At 40.0% G+C, this 21,182-nt stretch overlaps 2 protein-coding genes across 4 annotated transcripts in view; both read left to right on the forward strand.

The window, feature by feature from the left end:
- ikbkg (inhibitor of nuclear factor kappa B kinase regulatory subunit gamma) overlaps positions 1-8,668 on the forward strand; it is a 19,081-nt gene extending 10,413 nt beyond the window's left edge. For all 3 annotated transcript variants that reach the window (XM_050064638.1, XM_050064640.1, XM_050064639.1), the window contains 6 exons: positions 302-454; positions 876-948; positions 1,056-1,190; positions 3,568-3,704; positions 5,265-5,341; positions 7,480-8,668. In XM_050064638.1, coding sequence (XP_049920595.1) covers positions 302-454; positions 876-948; positions 1,056-1,190; positions 3,568-3,704; positions 5,265-5,341; positions 7,480-7,652 — 748 coding nt within the window. In that variant the 3' untranslated portion in view covers positions 7,653-8,668. The remainder of the gene's footprint in view (positions 1-301; positions 455-875; positions 949-1,055; positions 1,191-3,567; positions 3,705-5,264; positions 5,342-7,479) is intronic.
- A 1,103-nt stretch (positions 8,669-9,771) lies between these two features.
- Positions 9,772-19,548, forward strand: sephs3 (selenophosphate synthetase 3). The gene is made up of 8 exons (XM_050064678.1): positions 9,772-10,159; positions 10,906-11,009; positions 14,312-14,419; positions 14,646-14,800; positions 16,619-16,709; positions 16,833-16,932; positions 17,196-17,408; positions 18,426-19,548. Exons 1-8 carry the CDS (start codon positions 9,883-9,885, stop codon positions 18,674-18,676), a joined length of 1,299 nt encoding a protein of 432 aa, XP_049920635.1. The 5' UTR covers positions 9,772-9,882; the 3' UTR covers positions 18,677-19,548.
- The last annotated feature ends 1,634 nt before the right edge of the window (positions 19,549-21,182 follow it).

Consider the following 21,182-nt stretch of genomic DNA (forward strand, 5'->3'; position numbering starts at 1 on the left):
TATTAGGTTTAGGGGGCAAACACTTTTTCACACAGGGCCATGTAGCTTTGGATTTTTTTCTTCCTCATTAATAAAACCCTTCATTTAAAAACTGCATTTTGTGTTTACTTGTGTTATCTTTGATTAATGTTTAAATTTGTTTGATGATCTGAAACATTTAAGTGTGGAAAACATGCAAAAAAGTAAGAAATCAGGAAGGGGGCAAACACTTTTTCACACCACTGTATGTAGAGACCTCTCTGTGTTCCTCTGTAGGTTGCATGTGTGCTGACGTGTTTCTTTCTACTGTACTTGTGTGCAGGCTAAGCAATAAGGTGAAGGCCCTGCAGGTGGCAGAGCGGGAGCTGGAGCAGCAGAGGAAGCAGCATCATGTGGCCATGGACAAGCTGCTGCTGCAGACCCAAAGCCTGGAACAGGCCCTAAAGACGGAGAGACACGTCGTCACAGAGGAGAAGTGGGTTCAACAAATGCAAACACAGATCATTTTGTACTTTTGTGATGTTTAGAAAGATGTATAACAGAGAGACTGCTTTCACATGCATTAAAAAACAACTTTTCACTTAATAGAAGTTGTTTGTGGTATTAAACATTCAATGATCAGAAAAATAGAAGCTCCTGTTGAGTACCATGGTATCACATATGTCAAAGTCCCCAAAAATATATTTTTTGATCTTGTGGAAAAAAGATGTTCACAAAAGATAACACATTTGACATTTCATCTTCTGCTCACAAGATTAAAATCAATATGTCAGGGGGTTTCCAGTTTGCTACTGGGTTTTAAAAAAAAAAAATCTTCAATACTGTTACCAGCATGACATTTGAAATCTGATGCAATACTGAATGGTAAAATTTTCTATTCCTCGTTTTCCTCGTAGGAAAAAACTGACACAATTGCAGCATGCCTACACGTGTCTGTTTAGAGACTATGATTCCAAACTGAAGAGTGAGGTGAAAACACATTTAAACTTCTATTTATTCTGATTAGTTTTGCTATTTAGCTTATGGATTGATGTCTTAATATTTGTTTGTGTGTGTTGTGCGTGTGTGTCTTCCAGGGAGGAGATCTGTGCAGCCGACTAGAGGAGGCAGAGCGAGCGCTGGCCCTGAAGCAGGATCTGATTGATAAACTGAAGGAGGAGGTGGAGCAACAGAAAGGCTCCCTGGAGACTGTTCCGGTCCTCACTGCACAAGTACAGTCACACAGCTGTTGAGCATATCTGCACACAAATCACTTTGTCCATTTGCATTGTTATGTGCTGTTCAGTTATGTAGTCACTGACTTTGTAGTTTGTTCCCTTTTTTTCAAACTAAGTATTGCACCACTATTCACTTCATTACAATCACCAGCAGGCAATTGCATCACTGCTTATAACTCTGTACATTGAGGACACTGCTTCTGACTTCCTCCATTCAATAGTACTTTTAGTCTTTTGCTTGTGTCAACAGTTACATTCAGTTTCTGTATAAAACTAGGCCTATACAAGCACTGTTTAGGAGGTAAACAGCCACCTATCTGCCACAGAGTTGATTGTTTCTTGGCTTTAAGTAAGCTTTAAATGGTTTTAAATTGACCTCTAAATATGAGGGCTGAGCTAACAATTCTGCACACAGCATCCAGCATCCATCCACAGCTCTGTCACGGCTCTGTCGCAGTTTCAGTGTCCACTGAAAACACTTCAAAAGTTGTTTTGTTGACAATTTTAACTGATGCTTTCAGGCTGCTCTTGTATATGACAACCTTTTGTTCCTTTGAACTTTCTCTCATCACTCAGTCGCTCGCGTCTGTGCTGTGCTGATCTCACAGCACAGACGCTGTCATGAACTTGTATTTTTGTTTTGATCTGACAAAGTTGTGATCATAAAATAATGATTATCTGACAACAGAAAAATATATAGATGAAAACAGCTAGGTGAATTTGACTGTGTTATAACACAGTGACAACAGAGAGCAGGAGGGGACAAAATTAGGTTTGGGGGCGGTCTCCTTCGCTCTTTCCTTTCTCATGAAAAAACAGTTTTGCTGTGTATGTTTGAAGATGAAGTCAGAAACAAAATAAAAGCATTATATTTATCATTTAATGGTAATGTCTAGTAAATACAGGAGTTTATATACATTCACAAGTGAATTTGTGCTTCCAAAGACTTAAGCTGCTCTGACAAAATTAGACCCATTGAGTAAAGCCTCCTGGGTCTTGGTTCTACTTGGATCATCAAATTTTGTATGTCAAAGCCGAATCTTTTTATACCTCCGCATCCGCGACAGCCAAAGCCAAAGGTATTACGTTTCAGGTTGTCCATCTGTCCGTCCATCCCATTCTCATGAACACAATATCTCAAGAACACACTAAGGAAATTTCTTCAAATTTGTGACAAACGTCCCCTTGGACTTAACAATGAACTGCTTAGATTGTGGTGGTTGAAGGTCAAAGGTCAAGGTCACTGTGACCTTAAAAAACATGTTATTGGCCATAACTCCAGAATTCATACGATAATTATGAAAAAATTTCACACAAATATCTAATAGGACAAATAATGAAGTGATGACATTTTATATCCAAAAGGTCAACTTCAACTTGACCTTATAATGTTCTGCAAAAACACTTTTCTGGCTGTTACTCAGTGTCATATCTCAGGAACAGAAGGGGAGTCATTGGTCAGATACTGAATTGGTGACACTTATCTCGTGTGTCCACCTTGAAAATGTGCTAATTGTATGGAGTTTCTGTGCTGCCGTGGGGAGATGTGTGTGAAGACGCCATGTTTTCACAGAGTGCAACCTGACTGGTTTGCGAACGCACGCAACCGTGAGGCGGTAATTCTGACTTAGACATATACATATATATATCATTTAGAATGTGACACTGGTACAAACATAATCCATTTTTTGTGCTGATTGGCAAATAATTGCAGTTGTGGGATATACAACAATGGAATGTTGCGGTGCTACTTATTTCCTTTGAGGTCTACATGTTAGGGCCTTTTACATGCCAGTTTAATTAGATTAATAGAAAGGCCCCACCTGCAGTAGGAGGCTAACAGTTATCACCTGAACGATACCGAAATTTAGTTCCAGGAATGCGCCCTCAAAGCAGGTGAGATGTTAACAGGTTCTGCCTTTGGCTACATTACAGCAGAAAGGGCCTAAATAATACTTTCAGTCATCTGAGGTGATCTCTAATGCAAATTAACTTCGGATGGTTACTTGGTGATGGAGAAGGTGCAGAGAGTCTCATCAGCTTGAGGATTCAGTGTTAAAGATTTGTTCATAAATGTAGTAATGCCCTCCTTTAGTAAAGTATGTACCAGAATTTAAAATGCCCCCCAATAAAAGTGACATAACCAGTTTACACTGCATTTAAGCTAAGCTAACACTTGAATAAAAATTGCATTCTAAACATCATGGCAGTTAATTAAGCCCTACCTATGATTCACTTGTCAGCTATGCACAAATCAGCCACACCTTCATTTTGACATGTTTGTATGATACAGGTACACTGAAATGAAACAAAATGGCCGTTATTGAGTGGAATCATATGTCCCTCCCTCTCTCACTGTTTTTATCCTCAGGCAGAGATTTACAAGGCAGATTTCCTAGCAGAGCGAGAAGCGAGAGAGAAGCTGAACCAGAAGAAGGAGGAGCTGCAGGATCAGCTGACTCAGGCCCTGGCTGAGATTGACAGGCTCAAGCAGGAGGCCACAACACGGTAAGTTAATTCTGAAAGGGGAAAAAAACAAAATACAGGCCCATTTCCATTTCCAATTATTTGTGTCCTGAATGCAGATGTTTATGCACCAGTCACACAGTTGATGGCTCATCTTGCTGTGAGCTCCAATTGGCGATTTTGAGGAAAGTTCAAATCTCTGTTCATGTTATTTCTGGCCAGAGTTACATAATACTTACTACTTAATCAGATGCAGTATCAGTAGCTGTTGGCACATTGTCAAGAATGACACTTCATGTCAGAAGTTGGTGTTGTGTCCATGATTGTCCTCTGAGTTTTAAGATATATTTGTCTCTCTAGACATTTGTTAAAGTGTGAGTAAACTAGGGCTGTAGTCAACCAAAGAAAATCTTGGTCAACTAAAGTCACACATAATCTTCAACTAATCGATTATTTGTGGGGGGAAAAAATCTGCTGTGGTGTCTGTGTCACTCTGCAGTTACACCTCCTAAACACTAGTTGGTGGTGGAGGACTGTGTTAAGTGCTGTAAAGTTTAGTTCAAATCGAACTTTATTTATACAGTTGATTCAAAACACACATTAAACATGGCTTAATAGAGACAGTTTCAAACACAAGTACATAAATTGGCTTCACTATAAATCGTAGAACTGACAGACAAACACTTGTCTTTATCTGGACACATTTCCCCCACCAATACAACATGCTAACGTTATTAGCACAAGTCTATGGCGTTTTATATTGTATAAATTAGCCTAGCGTCTAGCGATCTTTTCCTCTTCTCATATGAAACCAGGGACAACAGCAACATTCAACAAAGGTAACGGCACTCAATGTGGCTCCATTACAACTCCCAACATTCACCGACAAAAGAACTGTCTTATACTAAACACGTTTTCCAAGCAAATACAACATGCTAACGTTATTAGCGGCAGCCTATGACATTTTATATGGTATACATTAGCCTAGCGACGAGCAGAGATTTCCTCTGTTTATATGAAGCCAGGATAAATCCCGAAGTATAAATCCCTGAAGGATAAATCACACACACGACTTAAAATGCTTTTTTAGTGGAGGCTTTACTGTCTTAACAATTTATTGTTTTTTATCTGTGAAATACATAGTGATGTTACGCTCGAGCCAGTTTGCTCGACACAGTGTCGATCTTTTGAAGCGCAAGTGTTCCGAGGCAGTGTTTCGATCCTTGCTTCGGCACGCCCACAATCACGTGACTACCGGGAGCGAGGCCTCGTTACAGGCAGTCTTGAGGCTTTTCCAGGTCTTCCACTTAGATGCAGTTCTGACACACAGCCAGCAGATGTCACTCTTCTGACTGTATGAAATGCTTCGAAGCAGTGTGTCAATCTTGAAGCAGGTGTGTCCCCCCACCACAGGAAATACTGGATTAATCCTGGCAAGCTGTTGATGTAGCACTGTTCTCCTTATGAAAGTAACACAGCGATTATTCGACTAATGAGAATTTGATCGTATGAGAGCATAGCGACCAAATAACCGACTAGTCAACCAGGACGCTACAGCCCTAGAGTAAACATGAGAGTTGTCTTTTTACACCTCTGTTTCAGATTACGTATGGAGCAGATGAAGCTGCGACACGTGGACGACTTTACAACACGGGCCCCACGCATCCCACCCCCACAAGGTACATTACACCCAAAACATACAAAAGAACAAATTCAAAATTACATGCACATAGATGTGAAGTAATGCTAATTTTTTAAGCCTTTCATGTATGAATTTAAGTGTGTCAGAAAAGTTTCAAAAATCCATGTAAATTTTCAACATATTTTAATAATAGATTATATAGTTAACTAGAAAAGTGCACTCTGTAGAGTGCAGATTTCTGCCAGGCTGCCACCAAATCTGATCACTGCCACTCTAGTTAATACACACAGCGCAGCTGCACCCAGTGGAACTGTTCCTCCAGGCTCTCTTACAGTCAAGATGGCGGCGGAGATAACAAACTTTTTTTTGCCCCCATTTCATATCCTGCCTTACTTTAGTGGATCATAACATATCATAACACAGTTATTATATTTGGCATGGAATTAATCTGCAGATTCTCCATTTCAAAGTGAGACTTAACTTTTTTATGGATGTCAGTTTTTGAGCCACGACAAACACCAAAATGTGGCCTGCAACAGATGGTAAGGCTTCTTGTTTCTAGCTGAGTGGACTGCCAGAAATGCCCTTTGCTCCATGCCTTTGCTATGTGCTCATGCTGAGGAATTGTGGCCCTTAGTGGCGAATTAAGAGGAGTGAGGAGTCAGCATGGTATAATAGTCAGTAAAACAAGATTTTCAAAAATTGTGAATTACCACAACCATTAGAGGTCCATACATGTGCACATAAAGTATTAGGCTTATTGGTCCAGTAGTTTGCAAGATTAGGTGCAGACAGACAGATAGAGGCTCGCACTCACTCACACGCATGCACAAGACCAAACACATGATCCCCCCCCCCAGGCTTGCCTAGTGGATATGATAACAATTTTGACAAAAGGTCTACCGTCACTACTACAACAGTGAGGGTCAGGCCACTCCTTTGTTTTCTCACCCGAATCACATATGTCCCCCACTAACTAAGCGCTGGGCTTTGAAGCCAATTTGACGTAGTGGACAAACCATGGAATTACAACCTTTAGGTCCGTCATGTGATGCTGTTGGGCCCAAGACGACTTTTTCATTGTGAAAGGGACATTTAAAGGAATACCTCACCTGCAAATCGACCATTAATTTGTCAATTACTCACCATGTGTTATCTTGAATTTGGGAAGAACACTTTGTTTTTCTCGCATGCCTCCATGGTGCAGGGAGAATCCAAAAACAAACAAAGCAAACAGCAAAATTATATCAAAACATCCATTAACAAATTCTCACACAACTGGTATAGTTTAACCTAAGTGTCATTTATCTAGTCGTCTGCTCAGTCCTTCCCAAACACATGCATTTTCCCTAAAACCTCACAACATAAAACACTTCTGTTGATCAGTAGTGCATTCTGAGCATGTCTAAGTACATGCATGGGTAAGAGCTCTGCTTGAGCAGTGTGGCCAAGGCACACTACTCTGCTGCGCATGAGACTTTTTGTACTGAAGTGTTGTAAATTGTAATATGTTAGCGAAAATGCATGTGTTTGTGAAGGACTGAGCATATGACTGGATAAATCATACTTATAAGATTACACTGCACAAGATGTGTGAGAGTTTGTAAGCAGATGTTTTGATATACTAGTTTTGCTGTTGTTAAGAGTTTACACTTTACTTCAATTATTAAGGATGTTTGCCTTCTTTGGATTCTTTGTTCACCGTGGAGGCGTGCGAGAAAAACAGAGTTTTGTTCACAAAATGAAGGTAACACACAGTGAGTTATTGTTATACAAATGGTCATTTTGCAGGTGAAGTATTCCCTTGATTTTATTATAATGTATCATTTGAAAAACTCTTGTTTTGTAAATAAAAGTGCAGTTAAAAAGTTTCCCTCAGAAATGTAATGAAGGCAAGAAATAGAAATATTAATGTAGAGTACCTCTGAATTCTACTTAAGCACAATAATTAAGTAAATATACTTTGTTTCTTTTACCACTGTTGTGCAGCCTCACCAGTGAAACCCATGCAGCCCATACAAGAAATTGTCTTTTGAGATGTGGATTGCTGTAGTGACCACTGTGCACTCACTCTTTGTGGTCCCGTTAAAACAAAAAAAAGGGAAATGTATTAATAAATGAGGTTTTTTTTCCTGGTAAGAAGTTGTTTTAAAATGCTTTCTTTCCTCTGTGCAGCTTTCAACACGGTGCCGCCTGCCCCCTCGTTCCGCAATCAGGGTCTGGTACCAGTCGGTGATCAAGGGGCAGCCGGAGCTGAGGAGCTGCCAGATTTATGTTGTCCTAAGTGCCAGTACCAGGCTCCAGATATGGACACACTGCAGATACATGTCATGGACTGTATACAGTAACCTGGGCATAGCTCAGCACACCATGACACCAACACTTATATATACAGTATATTTACATTTTTGACGTTCCTTGTGTCTCCTACCAGCTCTGGGCACAGCCTGGAAAAACATGTTTGGTAGTTGCACCTTAATATTTCTGTCATGTACACACACATACAGAAACCTGGATCTTTTAATTTTAAAAACTGAATGTTAGAATCAAGTGGCAATCAGATGGCAGTATGAACAATTGAAAGAAAAGAATGACAGCAAGATAATCAGCATGGTATTTTCCTCAAAGTGCTCCATAGATTGTAGCTTTTCCATTCTGCAAGTCATCCTTTTTCATCATTCTTTTTTCTCCCAGCACCTCCTCTTGTATGCCCACTCTTCCCCCTCCCCATGATGGCACACTGATGTAAATTTCCATCAGTATTTGTATATGATCCCTGATACCCTCCTTACTCTAGTGGCATAGTGGGGACTGAGGAGGTAACTACATACTGTGGAATAAGTGTGTATACTTTGACTACATCATCCATGTTATACACATCAATAATCACTGGGCATAAGGTGAAAAAGTGACAGTTGAGAGGAGTACTTTTTCCCTCAAAGGAGGAAACCACATGACAATATACCCTAGTGAGCTTTAAATAATATAGAGTATTCAAATATGTTTTGGTCATAAATGTTGCTGTCTGCATTACCTCAAAACATGTATTACTATGTATTAGAGATGGATTTACTCTTATTGAAAAAAAGTAGCCATTCTCTGTGTTCTGTGCCTGTGTACACCTTTAACTGCACCACTGCTTTATCGCTGATGCTAGACCTGACCCTTTACCCACCATAGCTCTATTTGTGCCCCTTATTCTGTCTTATCTTTACCTGTGGCACCTGACTATCTATTGGAAGGTAAGCACACTGAGGGTTCCTTCACAATTTGTGTGAATATTGTCTGTAATTATACATAATTTGGTGCAAAGAATATTGTTTCAAAGTGTTGAAGATTTACAAAATAAATCAGTTATTCATTAGTCCTTGTGTGTGTTTTATCTTGTGTGTAACCTTAGTGTAGTAAGCTATAGCTGGGAAGACATGAACAATTGTTGACAGACAAACTTGATGAGTTAATGCAGGTATTGTATGATGGACAGTGATAACAGCCAATGACATGCATGCATATGTCAATGTGCATGTGTCAATAAAGTTTCCTTCCTGGTAGAGTTCCAGTCGAGCAGAGCTGATGCCCCACTGTGACTTTATTCCTCCACAATTCTTTATTAGCACTGGCTACTCACACCAGAATTGCTGAACAAGTCACCTCTACCAACAATGATGTGGTGAAAATTAAATGGCATAGTATCACAATATTTTTGAGTGGCGATATCGTATCAATACACTGACGCCAAGTATCAGGGTTTTTATATATATATATATATATATATATGTACTATTAACATTACAAATAGTAATGTTAATCGTAATTACTATGGTAGCCTGCCAGAATAATAGAATTAATTACTATTTAAGTCCACTAGTTACAATTTACTGCAATAAAAATGATTAAAGTGAGATGAACTGACTTAAAACTTTATCTTACTAGAAAAAATATGTTGAAAAAGGCACATTTAGAGGCATAATTTGCAGTTGAAAACAGGTAGTAAATTACAATATATCGGTGATTCCCACCCCTAGTGAAAATCAGTTGTTTCCCGTTAATTTTATTTTTTTAAAACGTCCCAACAGCCATATTTTACAGTATGTTATAGTTCAGTGTTATCGAGTAATCCCAGAACAGATAAATGGGTCCACAGAAACATATAAACATCAATACCTGACAGTGAGAGCAGATGGTAACGTTTCACAATCATCAAGCAAGACACAGAAAGGAACCGGAAGTTATAAATTACGCCTTCAAAATAAGACGACTGCCCTTAGATTTCTGACGACTCTGCCTTCGCTATGGGTTTGAATTGCCCTTTTCTAAAAATGTAGATGTCCAAGTTCAATGTCAAAGTCATCTGGCATAAGTCTGAGGTTTAGGATACGTGAATATTGAATAGACACATACACTATGAATTTTTACGGCGAAACGTTCTGACAGGAAGTCGCACTAGTTTGATTTTACTTGACTCCAGTCTCTTGTTTCAAGCAGCGCTCGCCGGACACACGCTCCATTCATCTCTGCGTCTTTATATACCGGTGAACACGACTAGCGTTGGTTGTTTGAAGTGGTCTTTAGGCAGGCATGTCAGTCTCAACTTCCCCGCCTCCTTCTGTGGAGGCTGTGGGAGCCGAGGGGTGTTTTCCCCCCGGCTACAAGCCTTTTAAACCCGAAGAGCATGGCCTGGAGCGCGGGTTCCGTCTCACAGCCTTTTCGGACCTGAAAGGATGAGGCTGCAAGGTCCCGCAGGAGGCTCTGCTCAAACTCCTGGCGGGACTGGAGGCGGACCGGGCCGACGGGACAGGGAAGGCCGGAGACCAAGCATCGGAGTTCGGCCAACAGTTGTCTGCCCCCCGACTCGGTAAGAAACGAGTAGGGAATGAGCAAAGCTAGCCTTCATGTCCCATGCATCCTGTCAGATACCCTTGTCGTTAACGTCAGTTATCTAGCTTAACTGTTGCTAACAGTGCTAGCTTGTGTTAACTCGTATGGCAGCTCATTTGACAGATGGACAGCTATGGGAGAATAAAAACAACGTGTTTCTAATGACGTTAGTCCTCAGCTATCGAACTTGTTAAAATTAACGTACTTGAAGTCGTAAGTTTTCACTAAGCTAGCGTTACATCGTTAATACATGACGTAACGTCATAGTAACCTAGCTAGCTACCATAGTGTTCAAGATGAGGACATAAGTTCCGTGAGTTGTCAAATTACCAGAGGTATGATTCAGCAGAAATATTTTGATGCGTTCAGTGCAAAGTTCATGCTGTTGGTCAAACATTTCTTCTTGTAAAGACATTTCGCAATGGTGAGTGGAAGTGCTGTACTCAGTTTACGGCATTTAGAGGCTGTGCAACCTACAGTATGTGGAAAGCATTGTGCGTCACGCTAACGTTAGTTACACTGAGTGCTGTTCATACATTGCATTGTAATTTCATGTAAAAGTCCTATAAAAATGCTACTTTCAGTAAACAACACCGCCACAAGTACACATACAAACTATTAAAGTAATATTGTCACTCTCAACACTTGCAACAGGTTCATAATTATTGCTATTGTATACCATTGCAAAACACTGCACAAGTGTCTCTCCTTCCCCATTTGCAGGTGTAGGGATGGACTGCTGTGTGATTCCCCTGAGGCATGGAGGGCTCTCACTGGTCCAGACCACAGACTTCTTCTACCCTCTGGTGGAGGATCCTTACATGATGGTGAGTAGTAGCAGGTGTTTCCCCCAGGGAACCGCGCATACATGGGCAACCTGCTGTTGCTGGGAAACCATCCAGGAAGTAAGGCTGTCCAAACACTAATATTTGTGGTGAAATAAATCATCTGCTGACATCAAGTGTTTGGACTGATAAATCTGCCAATTATTTTCTTGTTTCACGAATTAAAACAATATTATTAATTTTCTGTTAATTGACTAATCAGTTAATCAATCATTTGTTTTTACTGCCTTTTCCCCTGTGCACTGTGCTCATAAATTGTGGGTAAATCGTGCACTCACTGTATACCGTGAGTTTACTATACCCTAAGCAATGTGTAGTTTGTGATGTGTTGTGTATTTTGTGATGCATTTACTGTTAGGATCCTGAAGTTGTACTATCACCAGGTGCTGACATGATGTAACACGCCTTTCATAAACTCTGTTATTCATCTACCAACTGTGGAAAAGTTGACATATACCTTTCTACTACAGTTCTCATTTTTAAACTCTGATTTCTCAGTATAAGCTATATAGAGGCAAAATTCTTGCAAGTTGAGCTGTGTATATTGCTATGTCCAACTGATAACTAAGGATAATCAGTTTGAGGGTCCTTGTATCCTTGTAATTATTTCATTCAGTATAGAAAATAAAAACACGATACATTGGGCCAAAATTAAATTGTTGACTCTGTAGGAGCGTGCAGAACAAATTTATTTCTGCTAAGTACTGTTAGTAACTAACCATTAACACTTACCTTTACTGTTGGGTTCATCAGTGATGTAGTCTATGTCATGAACATACAGGCATTATTAGTCCAGAAATATCCTGACTTACAGGGCACAGTAGGCAAATCACTGTACTGGTAGTGAATTAACGACTGAGATAACCTCAGGAAGTATTAACTTTGCTGTTTAGAGAAAGGTACACATTACACATAACTTGGAGGCGGGTGAGAGCCTTATATGTAGCCTATATATGAGACGCAGTGATTAGGCGTGGGGGTATCTGTTTTTTCATACCTTTGTAGCTCACTGACATTTCAGTTTGGTATGGCCAAAACTCATGACCCGCCCTACTCTGCCTTACTCTGCCTCTGATTGGCTTCCCTGATATTCTTACCCTAAACAATCTCACTTCTCTTGCCTACACCTAACCAACCCAACCAATGAAGGCAATGAGTACTAGCCAATCAGAGGAAGGGAAGGGTGGGTCATGTCTGTGCCATCCCTAGAAAAAAAAAAAAAAATTAACATACAGTATATGATGGTATTTGTGTAAAAAACTAACTAACTAAACAAACACCTCCACCCCCCGGGGCAGCAGGTTGACTACGTTCCACTGACTCTCTTACTTTTTTAAAGCTTACAATACAAGAAAGAAAATATTTTTTTCATTTTTTTCCTTATTAATAGGAAAAATACAACCTTACACCTTTTGAATTCAAGTTTCTCTCTTTTACTGAAGTAAGACTTAGCTTGATTCCCTTGTTAACTAGTTGTAAAACACACTTCATTCAAACTTGACAAAAACAAAATAAAACTCACCAAAACCATTTTAGTTATTCTTTTACTTTTTCCAAACATTCATTAACCCTGGTTTGGTTGAATTAAAGCCTTAGATGTAAAAACATGCTGGCTTTACTGCTGTTTTTTTTTTTTTTACTGATCCTGTAACGTCATCCCAGCTACTCGCAGTCGTCATCTTTCTCAGCTCAGCTGCCTGTTTGACCAGTAGTAATCTCTGCAAACAGATTCTGGAGACCGGAGAAGATTTTGGTATTGGAATTACACTGATGTCATTTTTAGTCTTTTTTAGTCCAAGTAGTATTGACCAATCACATTTGAACTGCATGTAAACAGTCGGTGTGGAGAGGCAGTGGGCATTGGCTGAAATGCAATCTTGGAACCCATCGGCTATGTCCGGTGATGAGTTAGCTCTGTATTATTTTAAATGTATCTGCATTCCCATGCAGATATCTAATCAGAGATTAGCTGTAATGAGGGGCGCAAGGAAGATGAAGTCTTAGCCCAGATATCCACTGGCTACGATGGATCAGCCCAAAATATCGGTCCTTGCCCCCAGAGGTCATCATACCAAAAACCAGTGGGTTCCACGATTGCACCATTGACCTCTGGAGGCGTATGCCGTGCACTACATCACCTCAGCATCTCTGTATCCGTTATAAAAAAAAGAGGAGCGTCTTTATTTTTGACGGTATTGAAAAATACCATCAGGATCTCTAAATACCCTGATATATTGTAATACTGTGAAATCGCCGAAGCCTTGTAATGACATTTAGTGTGGGTTCGCAAATCAAATCTGTCCCTCAACACTAAAATAAGAGCGCTTTTGTCTGAAGAAACAGAGCATTCTATTTAACGGTTAAGTTCATCAAACATTCACTCAGCTTGGCGCTCTGCGGCTCCATCTACCCAGAGAGAGTGCACTCTGCTGCTCTGAATTTACAAACGGTCCAGTTTGTGCCAGAGTGCTCCCCGGCCCTCGGAGTAAGTATTTCCGAACGCGCCCCATAGTCCTAAGACTATTTTGTCAACTTTCACAACATGGGCTGGTTTCTAGAGAATCAATCTCTATGCAGATGCAACCATTAAGTTGTGTAATCTAAATTACCTTACAGTGTGGATCTTTATGTAATCATGATGCTTCCTGTTTGACCCCATCAACCACTGATTAGGATGACCAGTGCTGGGGCTGAGGCAGCCGACTGTGTGTTCCAGATTTGTCGACTCTTGATAGGCTGCGTTTTGGAAAATATTGAGAGTTGTTCACTACTAAACTCTCTCACTTTAAATTATGCAATATCATTCTAATGTTCTTACAGGTAGTCTAGCAAGTAAACCGCTTCAACTTATGGCCACTAGATGTCGCTGTATGACACAAGCATGTCAATTCAAGAAATCCACAAACCAGAAATGAGACTTTTTTTCATGTTTAATAAGAACAAAACTGCAAACTGACTATCATTTTCCCTTTTTAATAGCCTACAAAAAACTAAATCTGATAATTTTTCTGTTTTCATTTTCCAGACTGAATGAGATAATTGAACAAATTTATGACAAACAGACATGAGACATACACCTTATTTACATGGTTTTTGTTGTTGTTATTCTTTGTGAAATCAATTGGAAAAAAAAAATACAAAAATAGTAGTTTACTCTGTACTCTATGTTTAAAAAACAACAACTATTTTTTAGACATGGTGACAGAGCCTTAAGTTATTCATGCCATTTTTGACAAGTTTTTGCTCACTCACACTGTCTGTCTTTCTGTCTGTCTGTCTTTCAGGGCAGGATAGCGTGTGCTAACGTCCTCAGTGATCTCTACGCCATGGGCATCACAGAGTGTGACAACATGCTGATGCTGCTGAGTGTCAGCCAGAAGATGAATGATAAGGTAACATTATATGTGTTCATGGGTGGACGCGAAGGTCTTGACTTTGCTTTTGTTTATTTTGTCACATTTGTGTATCCTCTGCTAATCTTAATTGTGCACGATACAATGAGTGCAGTATCTATTTTAAACAGCGTGGATTTTAAAAACGTTTATGTTGATTTCTTTAAGGTTTCCTAAAGTCCCCTTTCATGATTCGTTATTGTCTGTATGTGCATGTGTGACACAGGACCGTGAGCGGGTGATGCCGCTGATAATTCAGGGGTTTCGTGATGCAGCAGAGGAGGGAGGGACTTCTGTGACAGGTGGCCAGACGGTGATCAACCCCTGGATCATCGTAGGAGGAGTAGCATCAGTTGTCTGTCAGCCTAATGAGTTCATCATGTGAGTCAGTGAAACTGTTGCTGTGTCTCTGCCTCTTTGGCAACTGCACTTATTCTTTGTAGATGACTTACTACCCTAGTTACTCTGACACAATCTAAATCTTTGATTGCTCATGTTATTCCGTGATGAGATATTTAAAATCACCATTTTTGTGTACCCACCTCTCCTCATGTAATTCATTTTCAGTTTGATATTTCCTAAATTTCCCAGAACGCATTTCATTAGCCCCTAATATAATGTACTTGACCTTGTTAATTTAGCCAGCAGGGGGTGTATAGAAATAACTATAGCCTGTAGTGAGCTGGTTTGTTAATATTAGATTGTGTTGATGACAGCTGTCACAGTCTCACAAAGCACAAAAGCAAACATGTCTTGTGGCTCCATGTCCCTCTGATCAATAGACCTTTGTTTACAGCAAACATTTTGACATCTAGTCAAGTTGAGTCAGTCTTTTAAATATAGCCTAATATCACAAATCACAAATTTGCCTCAAGGTGCTTTTTGTACGGCATACACCAGCCTCTGTCCGTCAACCCTCCGTCTACATCTTATACCAAAAACTGCATAGGTGTATAATAACATCTATAACAAGTGAATTCCATGTCTTTGAACGACTTACAATGGGACAAAGCCATCCTAAGTGTTATTAGTGCCTTATGTGCTTTTCTGTTGTGACATATCTGAATGTCTGTCCTGAAGACAGTTACTGTGGATAGTCCCAGTGGATAAACCGGTAACAATAGGTGGGTGTCCATCCACCTCTTTTTACGTGCATTTTTAATTTGTGTCAAAAAGTAAAACAAAATCTGAAATATGATTTTTTTTTTTTTAAAGTTTTTATGCTTGGGGGAGAAGTGTAAAAGTTGGTGTCTCAGTGAAAGGTAAATGCAACTAAGTGAAGGGGAAACAGATTCAGCAAATAAATAATGATTTCGGTCGTGACTTACAGTTGTGATATACTGTCATTGCATAGGCCGCTGTTACCTTTCTTTGTCGTCTCGGGGGCTTCTAACACACGTATATATGAGCACAGAGCTGTAATATTAGTTGCTCAGCTTTGTTGCGTGTGCTCTTCTTAACAATAGATCCATCGCTTTTCCTCCTTTTGAGTTTTCAGTCTTGCTCTTTGGATTACATCATCTCATTGCGCCCTCTTTCTCTGCAGTGTGACCCGAATGAGGAATTAGTGTAACCTACTGCTTATCTTGATGAACCAGCTCCCAATTACTGCAAAACAGTGGATGGAAGAGCACATAAAGTCACATTTCCTTTTAGCTTTTTTTCTGAAAATGTGTTTAAAATTCGTGCTACATTTGGATTTGGAACTACTGAGTCTGCTATAAAGGATTTCTTCCTTTATGATGGTAAATGTTGGTGTGAAATGGTCAAGACAGTGTTTGATTCTCTGATACCAATATGTGAAGTTTAATGGTGATGACATCTTAGCTTGTTACTTTTTTCTTCTTTTAAACTGGACTGTAACTGCACTTGAAATTTATGTTATGGTACTGTCTTCATTTGTCCAGCTAACCATGTTAACAATAAAATACACTAGAGCTGAAACGATTGCTCAATAACTTGATTTGACGATTAATAGATTATCGATGACCTAAGCTTCTCAAATATACTGCTTTTCTGTTATATGTGATGGTACACAAAATTTCTTTGGAGTTTGGACTATTGGTCAGATTAAAAAAAAGCAGTTTCTTGGAAATTATAATCACAATTTTCCAATATGTTGTAGATATACAAAATTGAGAAAATAATCCATAAATCCATAATGGACAGCAGTGATATGCGTGTGCTTTGTTTTTCCAGGCCAGATGGTGCTGTTCCAGGGGATGTCTTGGTTCTGACTAAACCTCTGGGGACACAGGTCGCTGTGAATGCTCACCAATGGCTCGATCAGGTCAGCTGCTCCACTCCGCTCACATAAACATTATTTAGTGTGTTTTTATTATATTGACATTTTTGTGTGCTCTCACCCTCCTCATATGTGCGCCTTCCTGTATCTGTTTTCATACCTCACCAGCCTGAAAGGTGGAACAAGATCAAGCTAGTCGTCACCAGAGAGGAAGTTAAAGAGGCCTATCAGGAAGCCATGTTCTCCATGGCAACGCTAAACCGTACAGGTACACTACACCTGTGGAAACATATTTACCTTCTCAGTTACAGCTGAGAGATTCTGTAATGTCTGGCTCTATGTGGTTCCACACCATTGATTTGAGTTTACTTCCAGCATTATGGGCTTTAATTTAGTCATGAGTGGGGTGGGTGATAACCTCAACATGCATTGGCTTACTTTATAGATGATTTTGGTCCTGCTGAAGTTGAAATCTCTCTGTGACTTTTTGTAATAGTGATTTAACGTGATTTAATGAATTTATGTCTCCAGCGGCAGGCCTAATGCACAAGTTCCAGGCTCATGCTGCAACAGACGTGACAGGTTTTGGGTTGTTGGGGCACGCCAACAACCTGGCAGCACAGCAACGAAACGAAGTGGCCTTCGTCATCCACAACCTACCAATTATAGCCAAGATGGCTGCCATCAGCAAAGCCTGTGGAAACGTGTTTAATCTGGTTCAGGGCACGTCAGCAGAGACTTCTGGTATGAAACTCATTTTTATACACAATAAATGTTGTCTTGATTTTAGTAACTTCCAGGTCTGGATAATTATGGAAAAAAGAAAATGAGGGTATGAAAATATATTTGTGTTTCCAGACCCGTTTTCAGTTTTATAAAATACAAAATTCATCATTCCTAATAAAAATAAATACATTATACAAGCAGAGTTTTTCATGGTGTTTGGAGCAGACAGTGGCAACCTCTGAGGCTGAGAGAGAATGCCAGTGCGGAAGTGCCAAAAATTGCAGTTCCTCTTATGGCCACATGAGGCTGGCTCCAAAACAGAGTCAGTCCCCGCAGAAATTCCCATGGTAAAACGCCCAACTTAACAGCAATAAACATGAAATAAACATGTTAACGGCTTGGCACAAAAAACTATTCTTGGTTCTATAGCTAATTCCAACATTTATGACAACTTTACAGGGGGTGAATTGTTTTTTTTTTATAACTCACCCGTTTACATCTTATTAAAATGAAGTGTGTAAGATTTAGGGGGATTTAGTGGCATCTAGCGGTGAATTACAGATTGCAACCAGCTAAAAACTTCTAGAATTCCTTTACTGTTTTTTTTTATCAGTACATTTTTATAGGGAGCTGAAGTATCCACAGAGGTCTCTTCTCCAAAACAAACTGACCAGGCAATTAGAATCGCTAAAAACACAGAATAAAGCAGTTTGACGTTACAAATCAGTGCTTCTCCGATTCTATTCGGAATCTCTGGGCTCACCCACAGCATGCTATTGTGTGTTCACATTTCTCTCTTGTAAGTTAATGTGTGCTGACCTTTTTCTGATTCAGAAGTTCAGCAGGTTTTCACTGGAAGCCGAATTATCCATTTTAATTGCATATACCCCCTAGAGGGTCTGCATCTTTGTCACCTTTTTCATGCCTGATGAGTTTGCACCCCTTCATAATTTGGTGAGATGATTATTGTTTGAAAGTATATTTCATTAACACCAAGTGTTGACCTAAAATCTATCTTTCTTCTCTTCCCTCCAGGTGGGCTGCTGGTTTGTCTCCCCAGAGAACAGGCGGCCAAGTTTTGCTCGGAGATGAAGAGCCAGAGCTCCGGAGCCGGAGGTCAGGGTGCGGCGGGCGGAGCGTGGATAATTGGAATTGTTGAGAAAGGCGACCGCCGAGCTCGCATTATTGACAAGCCCCGCATTATCGAGGTTCCACCACGAGGAAGCCAGGCAGCAAATCAGGACAACAACTCCACCAGCCCGGCTCCTAGCCCCAATTTGTCATAGACACTGCCACGGTGTGCGTGTGCGTGAGTGTGTGTTTGTGTGGGTGTTGATGTTGCTGTCCATCTCATCCCCCTTTTCAGTCAGAATGCTGAGAGCACACAGACCAAAATCACTGTCATCTTTAACAGTGGGAGAGGAAATGGACAGCATGCATTATTATTTATCCATCTTTGGAAAGAGCTGCTGAAATGAAGCCTATTGTCACCATTTTGGAATGAAATGTAAATTCAGGGTAGTATGTTATACTATCCACCCCTTTTTATTCAGATCTGTCTTTCTTTTTGCCCTTTCCTAATTCATATAAACTGATTTACGTAATTTATCTGAACGCAGAAATGAGTTTCCATTTAAAGAGAAAACATTCCAAATCACTCTTGCCAGATAATAATCAATTTGAATGTGAATGTGAATGTGTGTGTGTGTGTGTGTGTGTGTGTGTGTGTTTGAGTATTTTATCATTTGACTGGGGTGCTTTGCTGTGGGGAAGTGGAACAGGGTTTTTTGTTGACTCTTCTTTTGGAAGTGAATGACGTTAATGTTGGTGAATGTATCGTGTGTAAAAGAAATGGTTTATCGGTCCTGGCACCTGGATCTGCCCACACGGCCCAGAGGAAGGCTTGAGCAGCTTCCTTTGGACCAGCTGGGTGGCGTTCAGAATGTCTGTCTGTGTCAGCTGTTTGGCCCTCCAGCACCAAGTCCCTCCCACCCTTCCTTTTTATGAAGCTCTGCCTTTAAACCCCAGCCAGCGGGGTCAGGTGGAGTGGATGTTTGCCTTTGGATTGGGGTTGGACTTAGACTGCTGGAGGTCTGAAGCTGTCTGTGTTTGGAGATTTCCTGCTTTTCACAATCAATAAAACCATCATCAACTCAGACTCAAGTACTGTTTGGATGTTATGTGAGCAGAGACAGAAATCAGTTGTATGTCGGAGCCTGGCTAAAAAGTTTGATTAAAAAATGCCCTACATTTTGTCCGACCATTGTCACTGAGGTAAAACCTTTTCACTGTAAGCTTCCACAGCAGAAGAAGCACACATCATGAAAAGCCTTAATGCGTCTGTGCAAGTGTGAGGAAGCATGCATGATCTCGGGAGCTGGAATACCTTAACTGAACAGTGCAATCATTAATGCTATTGATTAGACCTGTGCTTTTCCTGATATGACATGTCAATATGTTTGCCATGAAATGGGGTCTAAAGTAAAACACTTTTATCTTCCTACATGAAGTTTAAATAAATTCTAAATAGAACAGTTTGCAGCTTGATAGTAATTTCCCTAGGTGGAAAAAAAAGTTACTTTCTCGCGTAATTTAAAAAAAGAAAAAAAAGAAAAAGTGTTTGAAAATGTAAATCCTGTCAGTTCTAAACACTGCACCCCTACACTGTCAGCAGCTGTCATCCTGTTGTTGTGTACTGATAACACTGAGAGCCCTGAACAGTTCCCCCATCCCTGGTTCCAGGATCAGCAATTTGGACAGTCGTGTCTTTTTGTACATATTTACAAGTATTAGGCCTTAAAATATATTAAATTGTCTTCAGTTAAAATTTGTGAGGTTTCTAATGTAACAACTCTTCCAACCTACCACTGATCCTAACACTGTGTTTTTACTGTCGCTTGCCTTACCTGTTGGTAATGTAGATTAACCTAACTCATTCTAATAATTCTATTCCCATATAAAACCTACCTGAGCTCTGCTCTGGACTATATTCTACTTACCTTAATACTTAGCTGCAATGCTTGAATAAGAAAAAGGTGATTTGTCCAAAAATCAGTCTGAAATTCGGTTAAAAACTATCCTGAAAAGGTCTTAAAAGCATTGAATTATGTGTCTGATATGTTAAGACATCCTGTTAAAGGGCATTTTGCCACTTTTACACATTTAACCTATCGTGTTACCAGTTATTGGGACAACATGACATGCATTTTCCAAACTGACTTAGAATAAGTTCTTTTAAGCATGTGGGTACAACCCCCAAATAATTGTAAAATTCATGCTACAAGTACATAAGCTTCTTCAAATAGGCAGAATGTTTCAACTGCTGCATGAAGAGAAAGAGAAAGATTTTCTTTTTTAATTAATTAATTTATTTATTTTCATGGGCCAAGGTGCAATCTGAACAGATTAGTTTTTTAGTCTTTCTATGGAAGATGTGTAGATTGCCTGCTGTCCTGATGTCAATGGGGAGTTTATTCCACCATTAGGGAGCCAGGAAGGGAACAGTCATGACTGCAGAGATTTGTTAACCAACTCAGAACCAAATCTGCATGGTTTGATCACATCTAATTGATGATACATTTTTGGATTATCATTCATGATGCATAAACATGCATACATAAGAAGCATTTTAATGTTGTAGGTGGTGTTGGGCAAGGCCCGATTACCAGCCAGAGAAAATGTGGGCAAATATATTGGGCCCCTGACCTCCAGGGGCCCAATAGTCCCAGGTTTACAGTTTGTCGTTTTGTGATAATTTTGCCACAGGGCCCTGCAGTGGGTTAAATAAGAAGT

Source organism: Epinephelus moara, chromosome 16, assembly GCF_006386435.1.
Source record: "Epinephelus moara isolate mb chromosome 16, YSFRI_EMoa_1.0, whole genome shotgun sequence".
Lineage (NCBI taxonomy): Eukaryota > Metazoa > Chordata > Actinopteri > Perciformes > Serranidae > Epinephelus > Epinephelus moara.